This window comes from Gasterosteus aculeatus, chromosome 15 (assembly GCF_964276395.1).
Source record: "Gasterosteus aculeatus chromosome 15, fGasAcu3.hap1.1, whole genome shotgun sequence".
Classification (NCBI taxonomy): domain Eukaryota; kingdom Metazoa; phylum Chordata; class Actinopteri; order Perciformes; family Gasterosteidae; genus Gasterosteus; species Gasterosteus aculeatus.
The window spans coordinates 18203358-18228568 of record NC_135703.1 but is presented as its reverse complement, the minus strand read 5'-3'; the positions used below and the strand labels follow the sequence as shown (position 1 = coordinate 18228568).

Below are 25211 nucleotides of genomic sequence, written 5' to 3'. Positions count from 1 at the left end.
ACGTACACAAAGACACACTAACATGGAGAGAAACCAGTCAGATTTCAAGGCAGGACACTCGACAGAGACTGCTCTCCTTGCTGTCTCAGAGCAACTCTACACTGCTAGAGCCGCCTCTCTCTCCTCTGTCCTCGTCCTTCTGGACCTCTCTGCTGCATTTGACACGGTCAACCACCAGACCCTTATTTCCTCCCTTCAGGAACATTGTGTCACAGGTTCTGCTCTCTCCCTTCTCTCGTCCTACCTCGACGGCTGCACCTACCGGGTCCAGCTTTCATCCAGGATATGGTCAAACCCTACATCCCAAACCGCATTCTCCGCTCTGCATCTGCAAAACTACTCGTTCCTCCCTCACTGAGAGAAAAAAACACTCGACTAGATCTCGACTCTTTGCTGTCCTTGTCCGGAGTGTGGGTGGAGGAGGGACTCTGACGCAGACTTCTCAGAAAACAAAAAGTCTTTAATAGTCAAAAGGCAAAATCAAAAGGCCAAGGGGCAAAAACAGCAGGCATGAAACTATGAACATCCACGACGATAGACAATGACGCGACAAGTGACACACTGCTTAAATACACAAGGGAGGTGCAGGTGATTGGACACAGGTGGAAACTATTAGACGATCACAGGGGATGACGGGACAAGGCAGGAAGTGAAGTTACCCGGGGACACGAGTGGCAGAAAACTACAAAATACAACAGGAAGTGAACCACACCGTGACAGTCCTTGCGCCGAAATGGTGAAATGCGCTCTCTAAAGACACCAGGACCACAGAGAGCCCTCACATCTTCCGCCGCAAACTAAAGACACACCTCTTCAGACTCTACCTCGACTAAAGACTAACAAATTGTAGCACTTAAATTGTACTTGTAACATCACTCATCTATAGCAAAATGTAAATTGGCTTATTTGATGAAATTGCACTTTCTTGTTTCTTGTTCTCCTGAGTTTGTACCCTATGGTTGAATGCACTTATTGTACGTCGCTTTGGATAAAAGCGTCCGCTAAATGACAAGAAATGTAATGTAATGTAGATGTACACAAAGACACACTAACAACATTAACATCTTAATAACTTTGTCTTCTTATCTTTCTTCTCAGGAACTCCAATTATTGTGTTATTATTGTCATTATTGCTATTTTTAATAATGTTATTATTATAATTGTTATTATTATTAAACGTTTCATCTGAACAATAAAAATGAAACCAAATGAATCCGTCTACTTTTCCTCAGAGCAAAGAGAATCACATGTTCTTTATTAGTTGTTGACGTGAATAAAGTGAAACAACAATGATGTTAAGTTAATGAGCGTTTGTGTATTTAATGACACACAAAGGTTTGAGTCGATTTCAATCGATAACTCACTTCCTCCTGTAATCAGACATCTCGTCTCAGAATAACAGCGGAAGAAGAGAATATTTAAAGTAGATGAACAGGTTTCCTATATGGAACATTTGGATTAAAACATGAATGTTGCTAAAAAATGGAAGTCAGGCAACTCAAAGCACAAACAAATTAAATTCTCTACAAATAAAACTAATTCAAACCCAGAGTTCAACTAATGTACTCGCTCCAATGTTAATGTAACTTGATCTCAACCATCTCTAGTCACTAAAATCAGCCAACGAATAAGAGGGTTCGTTCTGGATGAATCATTGAACCTGTAACACATCTTTGTTATTATGCTGTAATAGTGTAACGATCAGGCTGCAGGCAGAAGCACCACCCAAACGCAGAGTTTTGAAAACAAAAGGTAGTTTTAATGAATCCAAAATATCCAAAATCAAAAAACACAAGGAGGGAAAAAACCCAGACATAAAGACATGGAACTCACAGGCAAGATGAGGACAGACGAGCGATGAGAGGACCGTCCAAGAAAGCGCTTTTATTTCGCTATTTGGAGGTGTATGCAGGAAGTCTTATTCTGAAAGGACACAATTGGGTTTCCCGAAATGCGGATGTATTGTTGGTGATATTGGCGACTTTTTAACCAATAGTGTGTGAATCACATTTTTTTTTTGCCTGTGCAATTATTGAGACTGATCGGACTCGAAAATAGTAAAAACGCTAATACATTAATAGAGGTGTTTCAATCAGCACACTGTAGTTTCATGGTGTAAACTAGTTCCAACGACAATGTCGTACTAATCCTGTGTATGTGGCCCACCTGCGATTTGGGAGCGTTTTTCTCATCATGAATGAAATTCAGGCACGTGCACAGACATTTTGGGGGGCAGGTGCTCAAACCAAAATAAAAGGGCACAGATTGCCCAAATTATTTATGAAATTAAAATAATATTAATGAATAAATAAAAATCACAATATTTTCAACCTGTTAAAACTAACTCAATGTATCTAACTGAATAAATACATGTATAACAGGCAACAACTGACAAAACAAGGCCATATTGGACCTAAGCAATAAGGTACTTGAGCAGAGGCAGTACTTTATCGTTATATACACATCGTTATATTTTACACTCATAAAGTACCCCAATATACCTCACCAGACTGCCATGTAGCTCAACTTAAGACTTAAATTAAGCAAAACTAGTGAACCAGTGAACTTGTCTAATTTGTAAAATGAATGAAAAGTATCTGCCTGCCTGTATCTCTTCTCTCTCTCTCTTCATTGAACGTCAGTAAACAGCTGGATAAGGCTTTGAAATCACGGATTTTCAAGTTTTTTGTTTGTTTATTTTTTTGGAAACGTCGGACCAGTTGCGATTAATGTTTTCATAATGTTTTTTGGAGGTTTGCACAAACACCTTCATCACCTGTGTGTCGAATGCTGCAGCCGCTTGGCGCTCAGCGCTGCACGAGCACCAAGGAGGAGGAGGAGGAGGAGGACAAACCGTGTAGCTGTGTACAAAAAGGGAAACCATCATTGGTTGTGTTTGAGGGAACTGTCACACATTGACATACCATGAATGGATGGTATCTTCTCCTTTGGTGTCATGGTACGGTCACCTCTTGTTAAAGCACAGGAACACTCTGGTCCAGCAGGCTGATTGGTGAGTCCATAACACATCTGGCTCCATTGTAAAACCTTTGCACAATGGATTTCAGCTCGAGTCCAGACGGACGTATATGGTCCCGTGGTGCAGAACAAAGCGCTGAAAGAACTCAAGTGAATAGCAACAGAGCAGAGGATGTTTTTAGGACTGCTACTGACAGTCTGGATGAGTTCACAGAGGCTGTAACTTACTACATCGGCTTCTGTGAGGACAGCTGTGTACCATCATGCACCAGGGTGAGTTTCAACAACGACAAACCCTGGTTCACAGCGGAACTCAGAACACTACGTCTGCAGAAGGATCAGGCATTTAGGAGCGGAGACAAAGACTTGTACACAGAGGCAAAATACAAGTTTAGCAAGGCGGTGAGAGACGCTAAACGACTGTACTCTGTGAAACTCCAACAACAGTTCTCAGCAAGTGACTCTGCTTCGGTTTGGAGAGGCCTCAAACACCTCACCAACTACAAGCCAAAAACCCCCCACTCCATGAATGACCTCCGCCTGGCAGACAAGCTCAATGAGTTCTACTGCAGATTTGAAAGACAATGTCCTGATCCCATCCCCCACAGCTCCACCAACCTGCTGCAGTCCCCCTCCCCTCCCTCCCCCAGCCCATCAGGTGCTCACGCCTCTTCATCTATATCACCTTCCCCTCCCCCACCAGCAACGACCCTCTCTATTCTGGAGAGAGACGTTAACCGGCTCTTTAGAAGACTTAATCCCCGTAAAGCAGCCGGTCCGGACTCCGTTTCCCCTCACTCCCTGAAGCATTGTGCTGACCAGCTGTCTCCGGTGTTCGCTGACATCTTCAACACCTCCCTGGAGACATGCCACGTACCAGCCTGCTTCAAGGCCTCCACCATCATCCCTGTCCCCAAGAAGCCCAGGATCACAGGACTCAATGACTACAGGCCCGTCGCCCTGACCTCTGTAGTCATGAAGTCTTTTGAACGGCCCATCCTGACCCACCTGAAGTCCCTCACCGACCCCCTCCTGGACCCCCTGCAGTTCGCCTACAGAGCCAACAGGTCTGTGGACGATGCTGTCAACATGGCCCTCCACTACATCCTCCAGCATCTGGACTCCCCAGGAACCTACGCCAGGATCCTGTTTGTGGACTTCAGCTCTGCTTTCAACACTATCATCCCGTCTCTGCTGCAGGACAAACTCTCCCAGCTGCACGTGCCCGACTCCACCTGCAAGTAGATCACAGACTTGCTGTCTGACAGGAAGCAGCACGTGAAGCTGGGGAAACATGTCTCAGCCTCTCGGACCATCAGCACCGGTTCCCCCCAAGGCTGCGTTCTCTCCCCTCTGCTCTTCTCCCTGTACACCAACAGCTGCACCTCCAGTCACCAGTCCGTCAAGCTCCTGAAGTTTGCGGATGACACCACCCTCATTGGACTGATCTCTGGTGGGGACGAGTCCGCCTACAGGTGGGAGTCTGACCATCTGGTGTCGTGGTGCAGTCAGAACAACCTGGAGCTTAACGCTCTAAAGACAGTGGAGATGGTTGTGGATTTCCGGCGGAACAGAGCCCCACCCTCCCCCATCACCCTGTGTGACTCCCCCGTCACTATTGTGGATTCCTTCCGTTTCCTGGGCTCCATCATCACCCAGGACCTCAAGTTGGAGCTGAACATCAGCTCCATCACCAAGAAGGCTCAGCAGAGGTTGCTCTTCCTGAGGCAGCTGAAGAAATTCAACCTGCCAAAGACGATGATGGTCCACTTCTACACGGCCATCATGGAGTCCATCCTCTGCTCCTCCATCACCGTCTGGTACGCTGCAGCCACAGCCAAGGACAAGGGCAGGCTTCAGCGGGTCATCCGCTCTGCATAGAGGGTGATCGGCTGCAATCTGCCGTCCCTGCAGGGACGGCAGATTGCATTTTTTGCTTTTTAGCCCCCTGAAGCGAGCTAAAAAGATCGCGGCCGACCCCTCCCACTGTTAGGGATTTAAGCCAGAAGTGCACCCCTAGTCAGGAAATTATAGTACGTGTAATAATGTTTAGTGTTAGAATTATAGTTTGTGTGATGTTAGATATTAGTTTTTACATTAACATGTTAGATGAAGTGAATGCAATTTCAATCAAACACAATTCATAGTCATTTAAATCATATAAACACTGTACACATTAACATTCTGTCACAATGTGATGTTAAAACCTGGGGACGGATGCCAATTGCCGTTCTTTATGGATTTCTTCCAATTTTATCCCCAAAGAGGGTTTTTCGGGAGTTTTTTCTCCTGTCAGGTAATAAATGAACAACTTAATGTAAGGCAGCCGACTGAGGCAAATGTCTTGAGAATTGGACCACATGAACTGTCTTAGATCTTATAATGAAGTGTGATGAACGGTGATCATTAATGATGGGTTGTTGTAATGAAAGTGTACTAGTTATAAGATGAAGACTTAAACGATGTATGCTTTGTTAAATTCACTCATTGGGGCATAAAGCCGAATGTATCTACATTGAGTGCATTGGAATGTGAGGGACAGATAGTACAGTGAGGTTTCAGGTTACAGCTGCAGCATCACACCTCGACGTGAAGGGGACAGTCCAGGAGGTGGCCCTTTTGAGAAGAAGCCAATGACATTCAAATGCACCAAGGAAGACACACCTCAAGAGTTTTCAAAGGACCATGGCGGGGGAAAGGACTGGGAGAATCTGACCTGCAGCCGCCTTGAAAAGTCACTTTAGACTTGCTCAGAGGATTCTCTATTTCGCGAAATATTCCACTGTTCGCTTAGTATTTCACTTTGTAATTGCATTCCTTATAACGTTGTTTAGTTATTAAATACTTTTTGATTTTTGAATTTAAACGAATTGACTCATTCGTGTCCTCGTTTCCGGCCGGGACGAGAACAAAGGATTGAGGCCTCCCTCGAGAGCTTTCCGAAACCCTAACACCACCCCGACAAAAACTGTTTATGCCCCTTCCATCTGGGAGGAGGCTGAGGTCCATCAGGACTAAGACCTCCCGCCACACCAACAGTTTCTTCCCGTCGGCAGTCGGGCTCATCAACAGAGCCGGTCCCCCACTGCCTGACTATAACACTCCACCGGTCACTCCCCCCCCATACTGCACATGTCACTTTAACTGCAATTCATCACTTTGTCACTTGTCACTTTGTCTCTTGTCTGTTACTTGTTTGTTCGTGCACTTTATGCTTAATATTTTTCTTTAACTTTTTAATATTTAAATTTTTTTAACTTTATTCCCTTGTTTTATACTAACCCATAGCCTTATTCTACTAACACATTGCATTAGCATTTCATTCCACTTTATTCTATTACTTGTGCACTGTTGTCTTGTCTGTCTACTGTCGCGCACTAACCGCCAAGACAAATTCCTTGTATGTTTGACATATTTTGGCTAATAAATGTTTCCTGATTCCTGATCCTGATTCCTGATGTTACAACGCAAAGGTGAGGCTGTTAAAATGCACTCTGCTCCTGCGATCTTCCTCAGACAGGTTGATGAGGAATGCGAGGAGCTTCTGCGTTGTTGAGTCGCAGCTGCGCTCCAACGGGTTTATTTCATGAGATCAGAAATCCACAAGTTTCTGTAAGAGAAGCTGAGTGACCAACTCTTGTTGGCAGGTCTGCCATGTTTAGTTGATCTTACTGATCTTCTTAAGACCGGCTCGAGCATTCTGTGTGAAGCTCAGTCTCTTTGAGAAACTACTCAACTTCTATGTTGATCACTTCCGCAGGCTATCTGAAGTCAAATGTGTTTTCCAGAGGGGAAGTGTGTGTGTGTGTGTGTGTGTGATCACGTAATTCAGACAGACTTCCGTCAGCGCTTCCAAGATTTTTCTATCATTGGGAAAGAGATGAAGCTGTTCGAAGAAGAGAAATCCATTGTGACCGAATCAACATCAGCTCCTAAAACAGCTGGTAGTTTCCCATTAAAGGTGACTTCAAAATATAGTAATCATATATGAATAGTCACAATCACTAAACTAATTTAATGAATTAAAGTTGGTAACATTTTATAACAAATATTAGTTAATGTGCTAAAGCTTTAAATTGACCTAACCCTTTTACACTTCCTTGTCTTCCTTTAAATAGTTCTTTTTTCTTTTAGACGATTCAATTATCAGGCATAATTGACCTAAATTTGATAGATTTTTCTTACTTAATTACGTTCGATGTGAGTTGTCTGTTATTTAGTTTCTCTCCTAGTGTGTCTAAATTTGAACTGCAATCTGTTGTCGTTTTTGCCCGTCTGTGCCACCATGTCTCTGTGTACAGTGTTCTTGCGTGTGGACAGTTTTACAAGTTGAGACATTCTGTCCATTAATAACACGAGTATGTGCGTTTCTTTAGAACTTTGAGGATTGAGTAACCTGTTAGCATTCAGATTCTTTGTTAGAATGAGATCACGATCAGATACACATGGACAGAAATATCCAGTAAGTATAATTGTAGAATGTGAAAATTCCGTATGTCAGACTACAGTTCATATGCACATACTTCCTCAGGTCGCATTGTTTCAGTTTCTGTTGGTTCTAATAATGAAAAAAAATTGGTTAGAAATAAAAGCTTGTATCAACAACCATCTACTCCTAAATTTAAGTAAGTCCTCCAGAATATTCTTCATAGAAGTTGAGCGGAAATCGGGTGGGCTTCATGCAAGGAAAACTCCTACAAATCGATTATTAAGTTGTTTGTTTGAGTGATTTTGGAGAATGTGCTTTTATCCATGCACACAAATATCCGTATCAATATCCCAAGCTGCAAGACGAGAGACGCGTTTATTCATAATTCCATGACAGTCACCCATCGTACGAAAAAGGGAAGAGAGTCAGGATGAGATTAACCAGGAGATGGAATGTTCTGCTTGGTGTGGTGTGGAAAAGAATTTCCCAAATACTGGACTAGAGAAATCAGTTAATCAGTTAATCTGAAATGATATTGATTGATTGGCTGCATTGAACAAAGGATCCATTTTATTAAGCCAGTTTTTATTCATTCTGTTTGCTCACAACGACAAGTGACTACAGTGACCCGAGGAGAAAATGTCCCACTTTCAAATAAACCTGTTAGACATTATAACACATGTACCACCACCGTCATCTGCATTAGTTGTATATGTCACATGCTATGGCCATTAGCAATAAAGTAACCAGGGCATGTGAAAATTGCCTGGATACAAAAGTTTACCAAAAGGCCAGTTCATCAAAAAGCCATCGTCTCCATAGTCCATAGCCATAGTCTCATCATCCGCATCAAATCTGAACAGCAACACAAAATCCAGGAAACATATATGATGAATGAATTTTAACTGTAGGCCTCTTATTTCAAGAACATTACTTGAATATTAATCAATTCAAAGATGTATTTTTCTTTTTTTGTTATATGATATAGCTACAATTCACTCAGAGCAACGGGCACAGCGTGCAGTACCCTGGAGGCGTGTAGGTCGGATGGTGGAAGCCAAACAAATGGCTTCAGTCATTGAAGTGTTCAGTAGGATTGATCCCTTAGGTCACCTCAGTCGAGCCATATGAGTAATTGTTTTCATGAGCCATGTGGGTCGCTAGTTATGTAAGTTGTGTGCTTAACCAGTCAAAGTCTTGCTGTGGGTCTGAGGGAAAAAAATAAATAGTTAATCAAAAAACGCACGACTCAAACTTGAAAGTGCATTCGCATTTGTTCGTTCCTACTGAACCTGCCGGCATCAAAAGAAGCGGGCAGTGGTAAACTAGAACAACCCGCCTTCTGCTTTCTTTAATTGGCTTCCAGGGAGTGGAATGACTCCGCCCCCCGCTTTCATCCTCATAATATAAAAACTGCCAAAAAAACGTGACCCGACCCAAGAAAGCAGGCAGGCGCCGCGTTCTGCCCGTAAGAACGATGAAGCTGTTGCTGTTGGGAGTCACCTGAGTTGTTATTCCCTCCGTAGTCACGTGAGTCATAAGTCAGACACATAATGTCAACCTCCTTTTTGTCCCTAAACTTTTCTTTTGTCTAAACCCAACTTCGGCTGGAGGGATCCGGACAGCATTGCGCAGCTTAAGGCCACCGACCAAACCGCCGTATTTGACCATCTGGATGTGAGAATGTGTTTATTAACAATGCCTTTCTGGGAATTCATTTGAAATGTGGGTTGCTTTATGATGTACATACTGTAGCTTAAGAGGCGGAGAGAAAAGAGGGATTGATGAAATCCTCTGTCAGGTACTTTGGTCCAGCTTGACATATTTTGGAAAATACTAGACGGACTGTCTTGCAAATCTTCAAATGGTAAATCCAGCTGGCATTGGTGATGGTCTGACCAGCGCCACCATGAGGTTGACACTTTTGGTTTTGAGTCAACCATCGTGTGACTGATTACCATAAACTATGTTAAAGACATTCATGTTCGCACCAGATCGAATTATAATACCTTTGGTTGTCCAGACGTTTCATCTGGCACCATCATCATCCAGGTTCACTTATCACACACGAGGCAAACTGACCTCCATCTCTAATACTACGTAGCTATGTTTGCATGCAGAACCAGGATGGTGGATATAGTGAATGTTACCAGCTACACATTGTCATACTGTTAACACGAGCAGGTTAGCTTGTTGGCATTAGCATTAAGCTAAAAGCACCACTACAGCCGGCTTTCTAGATAACAGGGCCCCGTTCCTGTACGTGGATAACTGAGTTAGCCGGATCATCTTCAGGATGAGAGGACGTAGTTCAGGCTTTTCGGTTCCCCAAAGCAGCTTTGTCTAAATCACCACAGCAACACAATGAAAAACTTGAAGCTGCTCCGGTTCATCTGAGCTGCTGGATCAGTTCATCAGTCCTCATTGATGAAGGAGCGACATGAGTTAGATGAACGTTTTATAGGGAGAGACTTCTCCCAGATCAGAGACCCGTTTAGCCGCCATGACGTCCTGTACGAGCGCTACAGATGCTGAGGACCAGAATCATTTATTCACAAGAAGATTTCCCCGTTACGTGATGAACACCACACGCTGCAGCCGAGCGTCCACTGTCCCGCAGACTGTCTCACTTACTGTCCCGCAGACTGTCTCACTTACTGTCCCGCAGACTGTCTCTCATACTGTGCCTCAGACTGTCTCACCTACTGTCCCACAGACTGTCTCACTTACTGTCCCACAGGCTGTCTCTCATACTGTGCCTCAGACTGTCTCACACACTGTCTCTCACACTCTCTCATGTCTCACACAGTGTCTCTCACACTGTCTCTCACACAGTCTCTCTCACACTGTCTCTCATACTGTCTCACACAGTCTCACACACTCTCTCATGTCTCACACACTGTCTCTCACACTGTCTCACACAGTGTCTCACACTGTCTCTCACACTGTCCATGTCTGTACGGTGCTGCGATGCAGAGAACATCTGGAAAGCAGCTGCATGTCGTGCTCTTGGTAAAGTTCTGTTGGTTTATTTGTCTCTTAATAAACTTCTGGATGTTCCACATTTCACTGCTTCAATTGATCAAATGTCTGATGATGAACGATGGATTTATAATGATTCTCACACACATGTAATAAACTAGTTCTATGTGGTCGTCTACATACATATGATACATACGCTGATACATAGATCCTGTTCATTCGTATCAATCTGATGCTTTGGGCTTGTTTTCATCTACATACTCTGAAGGATTTGAGATCTTTATTCTCATTGGATGATGATCATCATTTAAATAGATATAATGTGATTGATGAGCCGTTACATTTTACCAACACGCATAACGTTAACTTGTGTGTGATACTTTGTGTACAGAAAGAACAACGTGAAATATGTATAATACGTTAAATTCATCTGACAGAAATGATTCAAATGAACATGTTATCTCCTCATATGCCTTCATGATCATCTCCTGCTCTTCCTTTAACTTTATTTGCCGTTATACTGTTAACAAATCCTGGTTTCTGTGATCGACTCTTCCGCCTTCTGACGTGAGACGGTTATCCTGATGACTGAAGTCTGGTTCAAACTAACGAGACGTTTGAGCGCCGATCCGCCTTCAGGGAACCGAGATAGCCTGATGCCAATCATCTGGTTATCTGAGCTGGATAATCGGACATTTGATTGGTTTAGTTGAACCAAACGAGGTACGAGGAACAGGGTCCTGGCTCAAAGACTATTGTGTTAACTTGATTCAGGTGTTATTAGTGTTTAAAATGAAGTCATGACTGACGCACGATGGAATAATAATCATGATTTACTGCTTTACAAGCTTTTTAAATAAATACATGTTAAGAGACTTGTCAATTGAGTATCTCACAACAATTTAACTTTCAACAGCACTCGACAGTTATAGAAGCTGAGACTCAAGGCATTAGCATCAGTAGTTTCTTTGTTTATAGTTTACAGCGGTAATTAACATTCAGATTGCTGCACGAGAAAACAAAAAAATCCTGTTGTATGTAGAACCGGGCATCCAGCACAACATCGCCTGTAGGATTATTGTCCCACTCGGATGTAGTGTTGGTTCTCTGTGGGTTGAGTTGATAACTGCAGTTCAGCAGTAGACGGACCAGTAGATAATGTTGAAAAAGATGTAGGAACCAGGGAAAATCATCCGGGAGTATTTGTCGATCGCGTGCGTGTTCTGGATTATGTTGAGGGTGCGGAGGCTCTTCTTCTTCTTGGTGGTGGTCGACTCGCTGCTCATCGACATGTGGACCACCATGCGTTCGGGTTTCTCCAGAACCTCGTGCAGCTCCTCCTGCTCCTCCTCTGGCACCATTGGTTCCTGAGTGTAGCCGGCCAGGCTGTTGGTGTCGGCCTCGCTGTAGGTGCCGTCCAACATGGTCATGGTTCGCGTCTGGGAGATGCCGCAGGTGCAGGGCAGCGACTGGCAGGGAGCGAGGGAATCATTGTGTTAGAATAAGTCAAAGCAAAGCCACCAGGGTCTTATTTATTCTTACATAGCATTGTTTGTTGATGTAGTATGAAGATAGCTTTTTGTATTTGCTTTAATCATTTGGTCACTAGTATGGCACAAGTATGTGTAGTTATGGTTAATTGTTTGGGTAATAATGAATTGTGTTATTTAAGGGCATAGCCAGGTGTAGGACCAGCATGCACCTGGGTGACATAGTTTTCTACCAGCGAGCCAGAGCGCTGCATAAGAAGGCAGCCAAGCCAATTGTATGTGTTTGTTGACGTGTTTGTTGACGAACTGAAAGGTGAAGAAAAGGAGTCGATTGCCTGGACAACACGCTCTCTGGCTGCGTGACTAAAACAAGCAGTAGGTTTAAGTTTAAAGACGTGTAGGACAAATGGCCACGACCGTGTATTTGGTAGATGGTTTCTTTTCGTGGTCCATGCAGAAAAACGTCAGGCTATTTGTGGGTGATTATTCATTTGTTAAGGCCGGCGCATGTTTCTGTTTCTGCGTCTGTGTCGACGCCCTCGTCTCACTTCCTGGTTGTAAAGTCCTGCGTGTGTTGCAGAGCGATTCACCTCCAGAACAACAGGCGGAGTGACGTGTTTTTGTTGAAGACGACCTAGAGAGTCACGTCTATTTATTTATTTGTTTATTTATTGATCATAGACTTTATTGCCCCGTGCATCCACACTGCTGCTTTTCATCGCGGACACATTTGTCCCGTATTTTCCTCCACAACTTGTGCACCTCTCGACTGGCAAACCGGCGTTTGCGGCGATCTCCCTCCGTGAATCCAACCCGCTTATACAACCCGCCAATGACGGCTTGTATAAGTGGTCATATTTACGCATTTCTTCAGACAAAAGTTCTTCAATCTGCTCCGTTCTCTCGGAAACATTCTTCGTTTTAATAATGGTGCTATCGGGCTTTAAGCGGAAATGTGAGACTCCGTAAAGGACGTAGTTAGCGGACCAATCGCAGCCTGGTGCGCTGCGGGAGCCTTGCGTCGAAAGCGACGCAAGGCTAGAAAAATGGGTCGACACATATAGCGTTATATTTGTGCCACAATCCTGAGCGCGTAATTGTAAGTTTTGAGCACAGAGAACTATATTTTAGCAAAGAAAAACATCCCGTGCGCGCAGTTTACTTAGGTGCCCTCTCCACAAACTGGTTTTCTGCGCGCAGGCAGCCGTTGCTGCGCTCGCTCCACCTCTTCACGCTGCGCTCGCTTGACGTTTCACTCACGCGCTCGCTCGACTTGCAGCAGCGTTACATTTGTGCCACAAAACCAACCAATCAGAGAATTAAAGAAGGTCAATTGTGATTGGCTGTTGGTCTCCAATCACAACGCTTCCTAAAGAAGACAAAAACGAGTGATATTAGAAGTCCGACTAGCCACCATCAGACATGACCGAAGCAAATGATGAGAACAGCACGTGTTTTAATCCAGGCCGTTAGCATTTAGCACAAATGCTGCAAACTTCAACAACTCGCTGAGCTTCCGCGATGCTGTAGGTAGTTCTACTAGCGTTGTGATTGGAGACCAACAGCCAATCGCAATTGACCTTCTTTAATTCTCTGATTGGTTGGTTTTGTGGCACAAATGTAACGCTGCTGCAAGTCGAGCGAGCGCGTGAGTGAACCGTCGAGCGAGCGCAGCGTGAAGAGGTGGAGAGAGCGCAGCAACCGCTGCCTGCGCCCAGAAAACCAGTTTGTGGAGACGGCACCTGAGTAAACTGCGCGCACGGAATGTGTTTTTCTTTGGTAAAATCTAGTTCTCTGTGCTCAAAACTTAAAATTACGCGCTCAGGATTGTGGCACAAATATAACGCCATAGACACACGCAAGGAGGTGGGAAAAGACACGCAAGGGACACGCAAGGGGGGCTTGCGTCTGCGTCGCTCTGAAAACACAAGCATAAACTAGGCTTTAGTCGCTCCAACACTTCAGAAGGGGTTCAGAAGGAGAAGTCTCAACGAGTGGGCAATAATATGAGATTATGAATATGGACGCTGCTCAGAGGATAATCTGATTGGTCTGAATTTCCTCCTGACTGACAGCTCTCCCACATCTTGGGGCAGAGTGAGGATTCAGCTAAAGGCGTGAACCCCAGCAATGTGGGTATTTCTTTCACTTCCACCAGAGGACAATCCCACCTGGCTCACCTGTGAGCGCCGTCAGAACAAACAGGGGGAAATGGTGTCGGATGAATCCATATTAAATGTGGTATTGAATGTTGATGTGAGATTGAGACTAAATGAACGCCATTGTGTGTTGCTAGGAGACATTCCTTTTTGGTTTGGCTCTGTTTATGTAATTTGTTGGTAATAAGATAAATATAGAACACCTTAACCTTTCAGATGGTTCACAATGGTTTACTTTAGTTTTAATACCTCAGTCAGGTGTGTTCACTCATCACAAAACGCACTGTATAAACTCATGTATAAAAGTACTGCAGTTTCTGGCACACCGAGAATCAAAAAGCATGATTTATTAGAGTTACTTGATCAAGTAATATGAATAATTAACAGGACGAGGCGTTTGAGGACCGTTAAATGTGCAGTAAAGGAGTCTTCTGGTTGCCTGAGGTGAGTCCAGACATCAATCACTGTGGAAACAGACGTCCCGCTGCGTAGAACTCAGCAGCCTGCACCCGGAAAATCAAGTTGCCCAGATAATTCACGCCCGTTCAGTTAGAGGAAGATTTGAAATGATAACCTATTAAAATCCAGCAGCATTTTATTAAACAAAGATGGCATATGCGAAGTATGTTTGCTATTTTTAAATCTTGCTGTGAGCCAAAAACACAAAGAAGCTTTTCAAGTACAACAAACCCCTCTAAAATGGTATCATGATAACAGGATGTGATATAAAATGTGGATGAAAATAATACTGAAATATAACTAAATCCATACAAAAAAACACAGACACAGAAAGTGGTGCCTTATGTGTCTCTTATTGTTCAGGTTGTCTTGATGTTTTAGGGGTTTTGGTTTCACTATCTTGCTTCATTGTGTTTGTGTTGACAATGTTTTCATATGTGAGTGACTTTATTGAGAGGAAGCCAGATTCAGTTATTGTAGCTCACCAGGCTAAATAGACCGAGCAGAAGCGTTGACTATGGACAACTTAACCAACTAGTGTAGAATGCAAACACTCGGTTTACTTAAAGGACGTTTATCTTACGTGCAGAGACCCCCGGCTTCCCCTCCGTCCTCTCCTCATTTGTGTAGCTCAGAAAGGTGACTGCGGATGCTTCAAGTTGAATAAGAAAGTGGATTTTTCCCTGTTTCTCTCGTTGCTCTGGCGGCTCTTGTTTTTTGGAGCGTGACCATCAGCTGGACGGATGCTCATGTGGTGGAGTCCGTTCTCTGAGCAGCTAAACAGTAGATTATTCAGCATCAAGCAGGAGAAACAAACCTGAGAACGTGCACGCTCTCGCATCTTGCGCTCCCGGCGGTCCTGGACGGTGGACAGGTAGTTAACAGCGGCGTACTCCAACACGGACAAGAAGACGAAGACAAAGCTGACCCAAAGGTAGATGTCCACCGCCTTGATGTAGGACACCCGGGGCATGGAGGCGTTCACTCCGGTGATGATGGTGGACATGGTTAGCACTGTGGTGATGCCTGGAAACCAGATACACACAGAAGTGCACCTTAAATACGTGTCTGGATGTGAGCTTTCTCTACTTTACTCTCACAGTTTAATGATCATGTGTTGGGCGGCTGGAGCAACAACAGAACCACTTTTCACAGTGATGCAATGTGCTCCAACATTCTGCAATGGACACTATGTGATGGAGACAAGTGAGAAGGAGCAGGAGGAGCTTTATGTACATACGGTTGAAACCACCGTGTAGAAACACTTATTTACGAGTAACTGTCACGTCATTTTCAGAAAACAACAACACGTCTCTTTCTGACTTCCACACGTGTGTGTGGCTCTCAGCTCTTAACCTATTGGTTCCTTTTGAAAACGGTAAAATGAAAAACTTCACAGAGCACACAGAGCACTATTTTCAGACTAATTCACGCTTTTTGCTGCAGTGGTTTGTGGTAGCAGGGCGGCGTACGTAGGCTTGTGATCTGGTTGGATACAATTATGTATTGCTAATATAAATACATAATTATATAATAACTATAATACAAACTGCGGTACAGAAATACAAACAGGGTAAAAATATCTCGTTCTATCAGCTGAATTTAAAAAGAACAGAGACACGAACCATGAGAGGGTCTCAGCGAGGGGTAAAAAGACCCAGACGTCTGCACGAAATACACAGCAACAGTAACTCAGAAAATAACTCAAAGGGAAGTGGGAGTGGGAGGATTGCGTGTGCATGTTTCGGACTGGTGGAGCCAGCTTTCATCTTTTCCCAGACAGACTTTCCTCAGACTCGCACAACCAAACTCCTTCAAATGGTCCAAGAACACATTTCTCTTCTTTAACGCAGATTTAATCTCATTTGCATTTTAAGGAAATCATCCCGGGATTGTCTTTCACTAGATGTCTGTCCCTTAAGTTGTCCCACACGTCGGATGTGGAGACAAATCAAAGCTGTTCCGTCTCAGAATTGACTTATTCGCTCTACAGCATCGTAGCGCCCTGCACTGCTCTGAAAAGCAATCCAAATTGTATCAGCAAAGCTCCCTTGATCAAATAGTTTTTTAGGAGTCGGACTGCGTTTTATCAACTCGTTTTTTGGCCTCGCTTGTTTTAGTTGTCTGATGAACCTTTTTCCCAGCTCGGTGTTTGCTGAACCGCTGTTTACCACAGTCTAAACAACCCTTGGGGGTTTTGGCAAACCATAAATTCTCTATCCAAAAGATACATTTGATCTTTTACACATTTCTCTCTTGGGCACGTTTGAGAGATCTTGAGGTCCCAACAACTTCCCTACTACCTTCTTACAACTGGCTGCAGGTACTAAAACTAGACTAGCGCACAGGTTGGTAATCTCTCCATAAAAAGGAATTCCCTTCTTGATGTGTGCATCTCTTCTACCGAGCCTTCAGAAATCCAGACGACCTGAAATCGTCTTTTCTTTAAACCAAGCTAGTCTGCTAAATGTGCTGTTTTAAGTTCATGTGATTGCTAGTTTGCTTTAGCTCTTGTTGTTTTCTTGTGACTGGGCTGCCAGTTGTCCCTGTAGATTCTGCTATCTTGGGTTAAATTGACTGCTCCTATGTTCTATGATCTAACGCTCTGAAGCAAAGCAGATTGAATCATTGAAACTCTCAGACTTTCAATGTTCACTGACTAAGGTGACAAAGTGGTTGTTGTTTTGCATTTTGAGGAATTTCGGGGAAATGAACCTTTTGTTTCCCCACGACGGGGAGTGGTCAACGCAGCCGACTTCTACTGACGAGGGCGTATTTAACTAGAGGTTGGGTGTTTATGAGCAGGACAAAGACGAGGACGTCATCCGTGGGCGGCTGAGTGCGGCGCCTTTGACTCCTAATTACTAATAAGGTGTTTGCTTCTGTACCTGTTCGAATCTCTTCCCGCAGACACTACAGCCCTCAGTTAGATCTGCTCTCTATCGTAACCTCTCCTCTCTCACCCGTCCCACCTGCTCCACACACGTCCAACAACACCTCGTCTCCTAAACCTTTGTAGCACTTATGGTGGTTCTTATCTACAGCAAGTTGTAAATCGACTTATTTGATGAAATTGTTCTTTTGAGTTTGTATCGTTATGGTTGAAATGATAAGTCGCTTTGGATAAAAGCGTCAGCTAAATGACATGTAATGTTTTGTGATGATGTAATATAATGATGTCTGGAAAACTATCGGTCATTCATTCCGTTTCCGAGCTCTAGATTTTAGTTCAGGTCTGTGAAAAGCTGCAGAATGACAAACTAACGGGTGCATGAGTTCTTTTTTCTCAGTAGTCTGGGTTTAATTGGAAGTACAGAACAATATGTGCTGCTTTGGAATTAGTAAACAACGAGAACACTTTCATTCGTTATGCCAGAGATGCCTGTCAGATCGGTTCTCAAATCTCAAGTAATGTGCACAGTTCAGTGGTTTCTCTTTCCTAATTTCCCCAAAAGTGTCCCACAAAGCTCCGTTTTAGGTCCAGCTGACCGAAGTGCTTCAAAACATGTGTCCAAATCTTGATTCCAATGACACTTAAGTAAAGGCTATGCATTACCCCAAAAATGCCATGAATGATATAACAGCCCTACATTATTCATTTTACACGAACATGAATAAATATAAGTGGTTCTAACTTATGTCCTCATTTTTGTACTCAATTAGAGACAAAATAAGTTGGTAATGAGTGAAAGTTTGAGAAAAGTTTAAAGCTGTATTTCATTTCTTCTTATTTGTCTATTTGTTGTTGTTATTTGTATGCATTTCTAGTCTTTAGATGAGTCTCATATTGCTGCTGTGTCCTAACTAGGTCGCTCTTGACATTTCTCACCCAGGGACACTCTGGCCGGCACTGCGCGGCGGTCGATCCAGAACGACACCCACGAAAGCATGACCATGAGCGTGGCAGGAAAGTATGTCTGCAGCAGGAAGAAGAAGATGTGGCGTCGGAGCGTGAAGTTGATGTAGAGACGATTGTACCAGCCTGAAATCACAGCAGGTGAGACACTCAGACAACATGTAGAGACAGGTCAATGCCAAACGTTTCACTATTCAGTCACAGCCTGGGTGTGTGTGTGTGTGTGTGTGTGTGTGTGTGTGTGTGTGTGTGTGTGTGTGTGTGTGTGTGACCTGTGCTGCTGTAGAAGGCCAAGCGAGACGTGGTGTGGAACTTCTGGATGAGGAACTGTGACAAGGAGATACGATCATCAGTGCTAAGAGACTCATCTCCATTTTTCCAGTAGAGCATCAGGTCTTCATCAGTGTAGGCATCTGCAAAACACATCGTCCAATCAAATGGAGTTGATATATCTAAAGATAGAATAACTATTAGTAAACTAACTACTAATTAGGCAGGGGGGTCGTACGCACACCGGCCATTTCAGTAATCTGGTTGGCATCGCCCTCAATTGAAGTGAGACATTCACACACGACAGAGACAGGGACAGAGATCCAATAGTCAGAGGCTTAACTGAGCAATATAATATATAGTATAAAACCCCCAACAGCCCAAATGTGGCTGAAAACTGTCACATTTTACATCATCTTATAATTACTTTTGGGAAACAATTCCAATTTTTAATTGCGATTAATCGCATGAATCTTTGTGATTATTATGCAAAATTCAACAACAAATTGAAAAGTAATGTATTGTGCACTTTTGTTTGTGCAAACACTTTGAACAAATATTATAGTATTCCTTTTACAGAGTATCAGTTTAAACACATATATATACTTAAACTATTTTAGAAATACAAAGAATGTAATCAAATCAGATAGCTTTGGTATAAAAGCCGGAATTTACTGTGCAGGAACGTTTTAGTGTGTGAGGTCATACTGGATTTCCTCTTGAGAATCTCAGTCAGAAAAAGAAGACAATTACACTTTAGTGATGCAGGTTATTGGTTCTGTCAATTCCGCTGTCTGGAAGACATTTAAAATCAAAGTGTTCCCATAAGAGTTTGCTGCCTTTCTCCTTTTTCCTGTCGCTGCCAGTCAAAAATAAACACACTAAAAGAAGAACCCTCCTCAAGACCCTGATTCCAGCTTCTCAAAAGTTCTGACAGACGTGGACACTGAACAAACAGATCTTCTGAACAGATTTTCAGTCTTGAAACAAATCACACACCCGTCCCCCAAGCTGTAGGATCAAGCTGTAGGATCAAGCTGCAGGGTCAAGCTGCAGGGTCAAGCTGTGCTCTGAACGGCTGGTGTTGCATTGCCCCGTGCCACGTCCATTTATGTTGTCACCACTTTCATCAGATGGCACAGCTTGGTGCAGCCCAACCGTCCCGCTCTCCTCAGCAACACTTAAGCAGTTTCCAGCCAGCTTGGACCACGGTTAAAAAGCAGTCTGAGTTCTCTGAAGTCAAAAGGAGTCATTTTTGGACTGGATGCCAGACCAGGAAAAGTCTATGATGGCTCTCTGATTGTCCTCTATCAGGTCTTACAATGGCGTGATGTTATTGGTAACTTCAATTCTCCCCCTGTCAGGGATGTGGGGAGGCGGCAGGACTCAGACGCAGACTTCTTGGAAAACAAAAGACTTTAATAGTCAAAAGGCCAAAAACACATAGGTACCACCTCCTTTCCATCTACTTTGTTAGGCATCTGGGAAAGATGGCGGTCTCCTGTTCTGAAACAGTACAACAATTTACTGTATAAATCAGATTACAGATTGGTTCATCAAATTCGGCAGAGAGACCCAGAAATTGATCTCATGCACTCCTTTGTGCCGGATACTCCTTCCGATTGGACAGACACATGGACCTCTGATGTGTGTTATAGCTTATCCTCACACCGAGAAGCTTTGTCAGACCTTCTCAGCTGAACTGTAGTTACCGAGTTTGATGATTTGTGTATTCTTCACTATTTTCCTCTATATTAATCTGTGACAAACAACCGTAAAATACTTTTGATTTCGCACAAGGACACCATCCACTAAGTTCCACCAAAAGACCACTGTAGAAAGAGTTTGTGGCATCAATATCTTTCAGCAGGAGGAAACAAGACCTGACCAGAGGGCCCTTCACCCTTGGAGGATTTTAACCCTCCTCTTGGAGCAGTTGACCAATAGAATGATCTGAGTATTGCGCCTCCCCGATATCCCTACTGTTGGCCTCCAGCTCCTGGACTGCTGCATTGATCGCAGCAGTGGTGATCTCTTCCACCAGTAATGCCAATGCTTAAAAAAAATGACTTAATCAGACAAAAATTTACTAGCAGAGAAGAAAACTGTCAGATAAATTATCATTTACTTTCTTTGTCTTCCTAACTATTTTAACTCGCTGTGTTTTTTAAGGTGGAAACGCTTCCTCTCATTCGAAAGACTGAAGCCAGGCAGTTTCTTTATTACGTCTACTGATTTGACGAATTTAGGGTGTTACTGAAGTAATCACTCACTCATTTCTCCCTCTAACAGCGTAGGAAGCTGCTTCCTCTGCTGGTTGGGGTTGTGCTTCAGATTCTGCAGCCTGAGAGCTGAGAAGCCTGCTGATTGGCTCTGCCCTTCCTCATCCTTTCCCTTATTCTCTGACTGCGCTGGTATGTGATTATTTCTCTTTCGGAAACTAGCCTTTATTCATTTTCTCTTTAAAATACAACTTGATTTTATAAAAACCCGGATAGGGTTATTCAGCGATGTTGAATCACATTGCAATTATAATCTCAAAATGCTAGTGGTATTTTCATTTCTCAACTGTTTGCAGCCCGAACTGTGTATGACTATGCGTCTGCTTTGCTTTTTTTGACTGATCATTGTTTGCTTCATTATGTATTATTATCATCTTAAAATCTAGTGCATACCACCTTTCTTAATATCGGTTTAAAACTTATAATAAAATTCATCTTCCATGACTGAACCTTGCAACTGAAATTTACCTGAACTGTCACTTTTCTACAGGTTCATTTTGTTGTGGCAGACTTTGGCCTGCGATGCGCAGCAGTCCGGAACCGGCAGCTGTTCATCGAGCTCACCAATGTTTTGCCGTTGATTTTGCAGCCATACTTAATTTTGGGTTAGTTCAAATTTTGCAACAAATTACTACAGCCCTCAGGAGGCCTTGTGGCTCCTGTTGATCTGGGTTACAAAAATAGCTTCCTGCCTGAAACACATGAACACGCCTCATGGCGTTTATAATAATAATAGCAGCCTTTCATTCTGCTGTTGCCTGATGGAGGAGAGATGAACCAGAAAATTTACTCACAGCTCTCCAATTCCAGTGAGCAGGTCTGCGAATCCAGAGGAAAGCGGCTGAAGTCCATGTTACAGGCTGCCGTCACTGTTACTCTGTTCCACCACGGACACAAACACAGAAGGTGAGATCAGTGATGTAGTTGCATGGGGAGGTATGACCTCTTTATAAAACATGGATACAGTGACTAAACTTGGTTCAAGAAATCACATGGAGTCACATGCCATGAAGACATCTGCCATTGTGAGCACTACCAGTTACCCCCATTGATTTTCGTAGTTCAGACAGGCAGTCAAGCTCACAGGTCTGCAAAACGTCCATGACAGTTTGATTTAACTTTCAACTGGTGTGCTTACGTAATGATAAGTTGAATGATGAGTTTATGGTCTCAGTCTCTCAGTGTTCTTCAATACAGCATGGTGTTTATTAAGTAAATAGTGGTGCAGTTTGAGTTTAAAACAACATTAACAAGGGTGTGTTTGAGGGAGGCTTATTGTGCTTGGTCGATAGCACGCTGTTGTTCAGCGTTCAGTTGTTCAGAAAGTGTCTGTGGTTCTTTTTTCATCATAAATAAGCCTTTTTCTCTGAGAATGAGAAAGACAGATTGTATTAATTATCAAATGTCAGTCAGCCTTATTATTTTCTGCTTATTCTCTTTACAGAGGGAATGAATCAGTCCCAGCCAACATCAGGTGAGAGACCAGCGTGATCTCCAAAACCTGTGTGTAAAAATGTATATGAAAATCTTGAACATACAAATTCGTAACAATACATAGGAACTGGCGGTGGTTAACCACGCCCCTTGAGTGAACAACATTCTTGAGTGAATGTCTCTCCGCCATGTTGGATTTTTTGAGGGGGTTAGGGTTAGTATTCTATTCTTACAAGTTACAATTTCTCGTTATTTTACATGGTTAGACTTCACAAAGTGTGTTTACGGGGTGCAGGTCCCCGTTCACTTTGAATAGGGTGACGTCATCAGTTGCAGTCCGTATTTATTTCTTATGTATCACTACGAATTTGTATGTTCAAGAGACAAACAACCATTCACACTCATTCACACACCTACGGGCAATTTAAAGTCCCCAATTAACCTGATCCCCAGAGCATGTCTTTGGACTGTGGGAGGAAGCCGGAGAACCCGGAGAGAACCCACGCAGACACAGGGAGAACATGCAGACTCCACACAGAAAGGCCACTGGGCGGAGTGGAACCCAGGACCTTCTTGCTCTGAGGCGACAGTGCTGACAACCACACCACTGTGCTGCCATTTTTGACCAAAATGTGCAGCTTAGTGTTACCTAAAGTGTGTCATGGCTAAATATTTTAACGTTACTGGTTTATGGTTTTTATGGCTTATAGTAAATACAATGACATATATAATCCCATTAAATGTATGTATATTGTCGGTCTTAGCTCCATCAAGGGGCGGTAACCCTCGAACCCCGTGGTGGACACCAGTGGTCCGTCTGAAGAAGGAGACCTTCCGGGTTATGATATTCGGTGGGACTCTGGAGGCAGTTGTATTGCCTGGTGGGGGTCACTGAGGTGGTCAAACAACTCCGCAGTGGCAAAGCCCCGGGGATTGATGAGATCCGTCCAGAGATGCTAAAAGCAATGGGTGTTGGGGGGCTGTCTTGGATGACACGCCTCTTCAACATTGCGTGGAAGTCTGGGACAGTGCCAAAAGAATGGCAGACCGGGGTGGTGGTACCCCTCTTCAAAAAGGGGGACCAGAGAGTGTGTGCCAATTACAGGGGTATCACACCACTCAGCCTCCCTGGTAAAGTCTACTCCAAGGTGCTGGAAAGGAGGGTTTAGCCGATAGTCGAACCTCTTGGGATTGAAGAGGAACAATGCGGTTTTCGTCTCTTTACTCTTTCCAGGATCATGGAGGGGACTTGTGAGTATGCTCATCCAGTCTAAATGTGTTTTGTGGACTTGGAGAAGGTGTATGATTGGGTCCCGTGAGAGATAATGTGGGAGGTGCCGCTGGAGTATGTGGAGAGGGGGTCAGCTAATTGATTAATTGAGATACATGTGATTATTGCCTAGCTGTTGTTTCACAATATAGTGAATTGTGTGTGTGTGTAGGTACAGCGCATTCCAAGGTACTGATACGGCTGAGGGGATGGATAGACGGACAGAACATTACCCTGCTTGATTTTCTTGGCTGTGAACAGAACTTTTTAGCATGAATTCCTTTTTTACCCCATTAGCAACCCTCAGACTGGAGAGAGAGAGACATTCATCAAAGTATAATGCTCTGATTATTAACCAAGATGGGCTTGATAGTCGAACCGAATATACAGCAACTTTATTACTCACCGACACAATGAAGATTATTTTCACATTCATATTAACAGTAATATTAATATGCTGACATTCATTCAGAGGAACTCAAATAACACATTCAACGCCCTCCATATAGCCCGAATAGAATGATCCTTTTTTTCATTAATATATTTCCCCCCACTGAAGGCTCCACCCTGAGCTGGGCACGGCTTACTCTAGTTGGAACTGAGACCTGTGAATGTGCTTCCCCTGTAAAGACACATTATCAGGTCTGCTGTGGAATAGAGGTCAATCCAAATTACTTCTCCTGCAAAACAATAGATCCAGTGAGCAGATCGACATGCGGTTTAACGAGGCAGATGGTGAAATGCTTCAGACCTCAGGCTGTAGAGGACATGTCCGTCAGGAAAGACACGCAGCATGATGTTATCGGTGGTGGTGTCATGGATGAAGGACCTCTTTGAGTGGACAAAGAAGACATCGGGGACCCAGATCTTCTTCACCAGGCGCCCATCGAACGTCATGCTTTTATTGGTGCTGCTGGTAAACGACAGGCGCTCGTCCTTCCAGTAGTGCCTCAAGTACAGAGTCATGGTGAAGTCCTGGTGGAGTCCAAGGAGAGAAGGAAGATGGTCATCAGTCTACACCCTCAACAACAGTATGATTGCAATATTTTGAGTCTGTAGGCATCTGGTCAAGAGGCATTTCCATTTTCACTGAAATCAGCTTGGTAGGATTTAGTCAATAAAGCCATGTATGTTGATGATTCAAATATATACTGTATGTTAAGTGGGAGATCACTTTGAGTAAATAAGTTAAATCACTGGAGGACTCTTGTCTTGATTAATACACATTTCCTTTACTTGTATTTCACTTGTCACCTTATGAAAGCTGAGTCTTTAAAGTTACATTATGTAACTTTTGCTCCACTAATTTGACCACAAAGGTCAGTTGGGCAAGACAAAAAAGGGGATCATTGTCAATTTGCCTGGTGGAGGTCGCTGAGGTATTTCAGTTCATTTCCCAGATACTGTGTGCGTGAGTTGCTTCAATCTTCTCCTCAGAGATCAACAAGTATTATATTAAACCGTATATATGTATATACATATATCTTGATTTGCCGTGTAAAGCATCAAATAGCCCATCAGTTGGGAAAGACTGGCAACTGTAATTAGAAATCCTCCCTCTCCTGTCTCTCCTTACGCGTCTACTAACAGGTTCCCAAGAG

The 25211-nt window shown here is 43.5% G+C and overlaps 1 protein-coding gene across 1 annotated transcript in view; it reads right to left on the bottom strand.

Annotated features, from left to right (window-relative positions):
• Positions 1-8369: 8369 nt before the first annotated feature.
• Positions 8370-25211, bottom strand: part of gabrr2a (gamma-aminobutyric acid type A receptor subunit rho2a) — a 35695-nt gene continuing 18853 nt past the window's right edge. The window contains exons 4-9 of the mRNA XM_040200342.2: positions 24362-24585; positions 21701-21783; positions 18627-18767; positions 18328-18480; positions 15316-15524; positions 8370-11859 (exon numbers count right to left, since the gene is read on the bottom strand). Of these exons, the coding sequence (XP_040056276.1) occupies positions 11524-11859; positions 15316-15524; positions 18328-18480; positions 18627-18767; positions 21701-21783; positions 24362-24585 (1146 nt within the window). The 3' untranslated portion in view covers positions 8370-11523. The remainder of the gene's footprint in view (positions 11860-15315; positions 15525-18327; positions 18481-18626; positions 18768-21700; positions 21784-24361; positions 24586-25211) is intronic.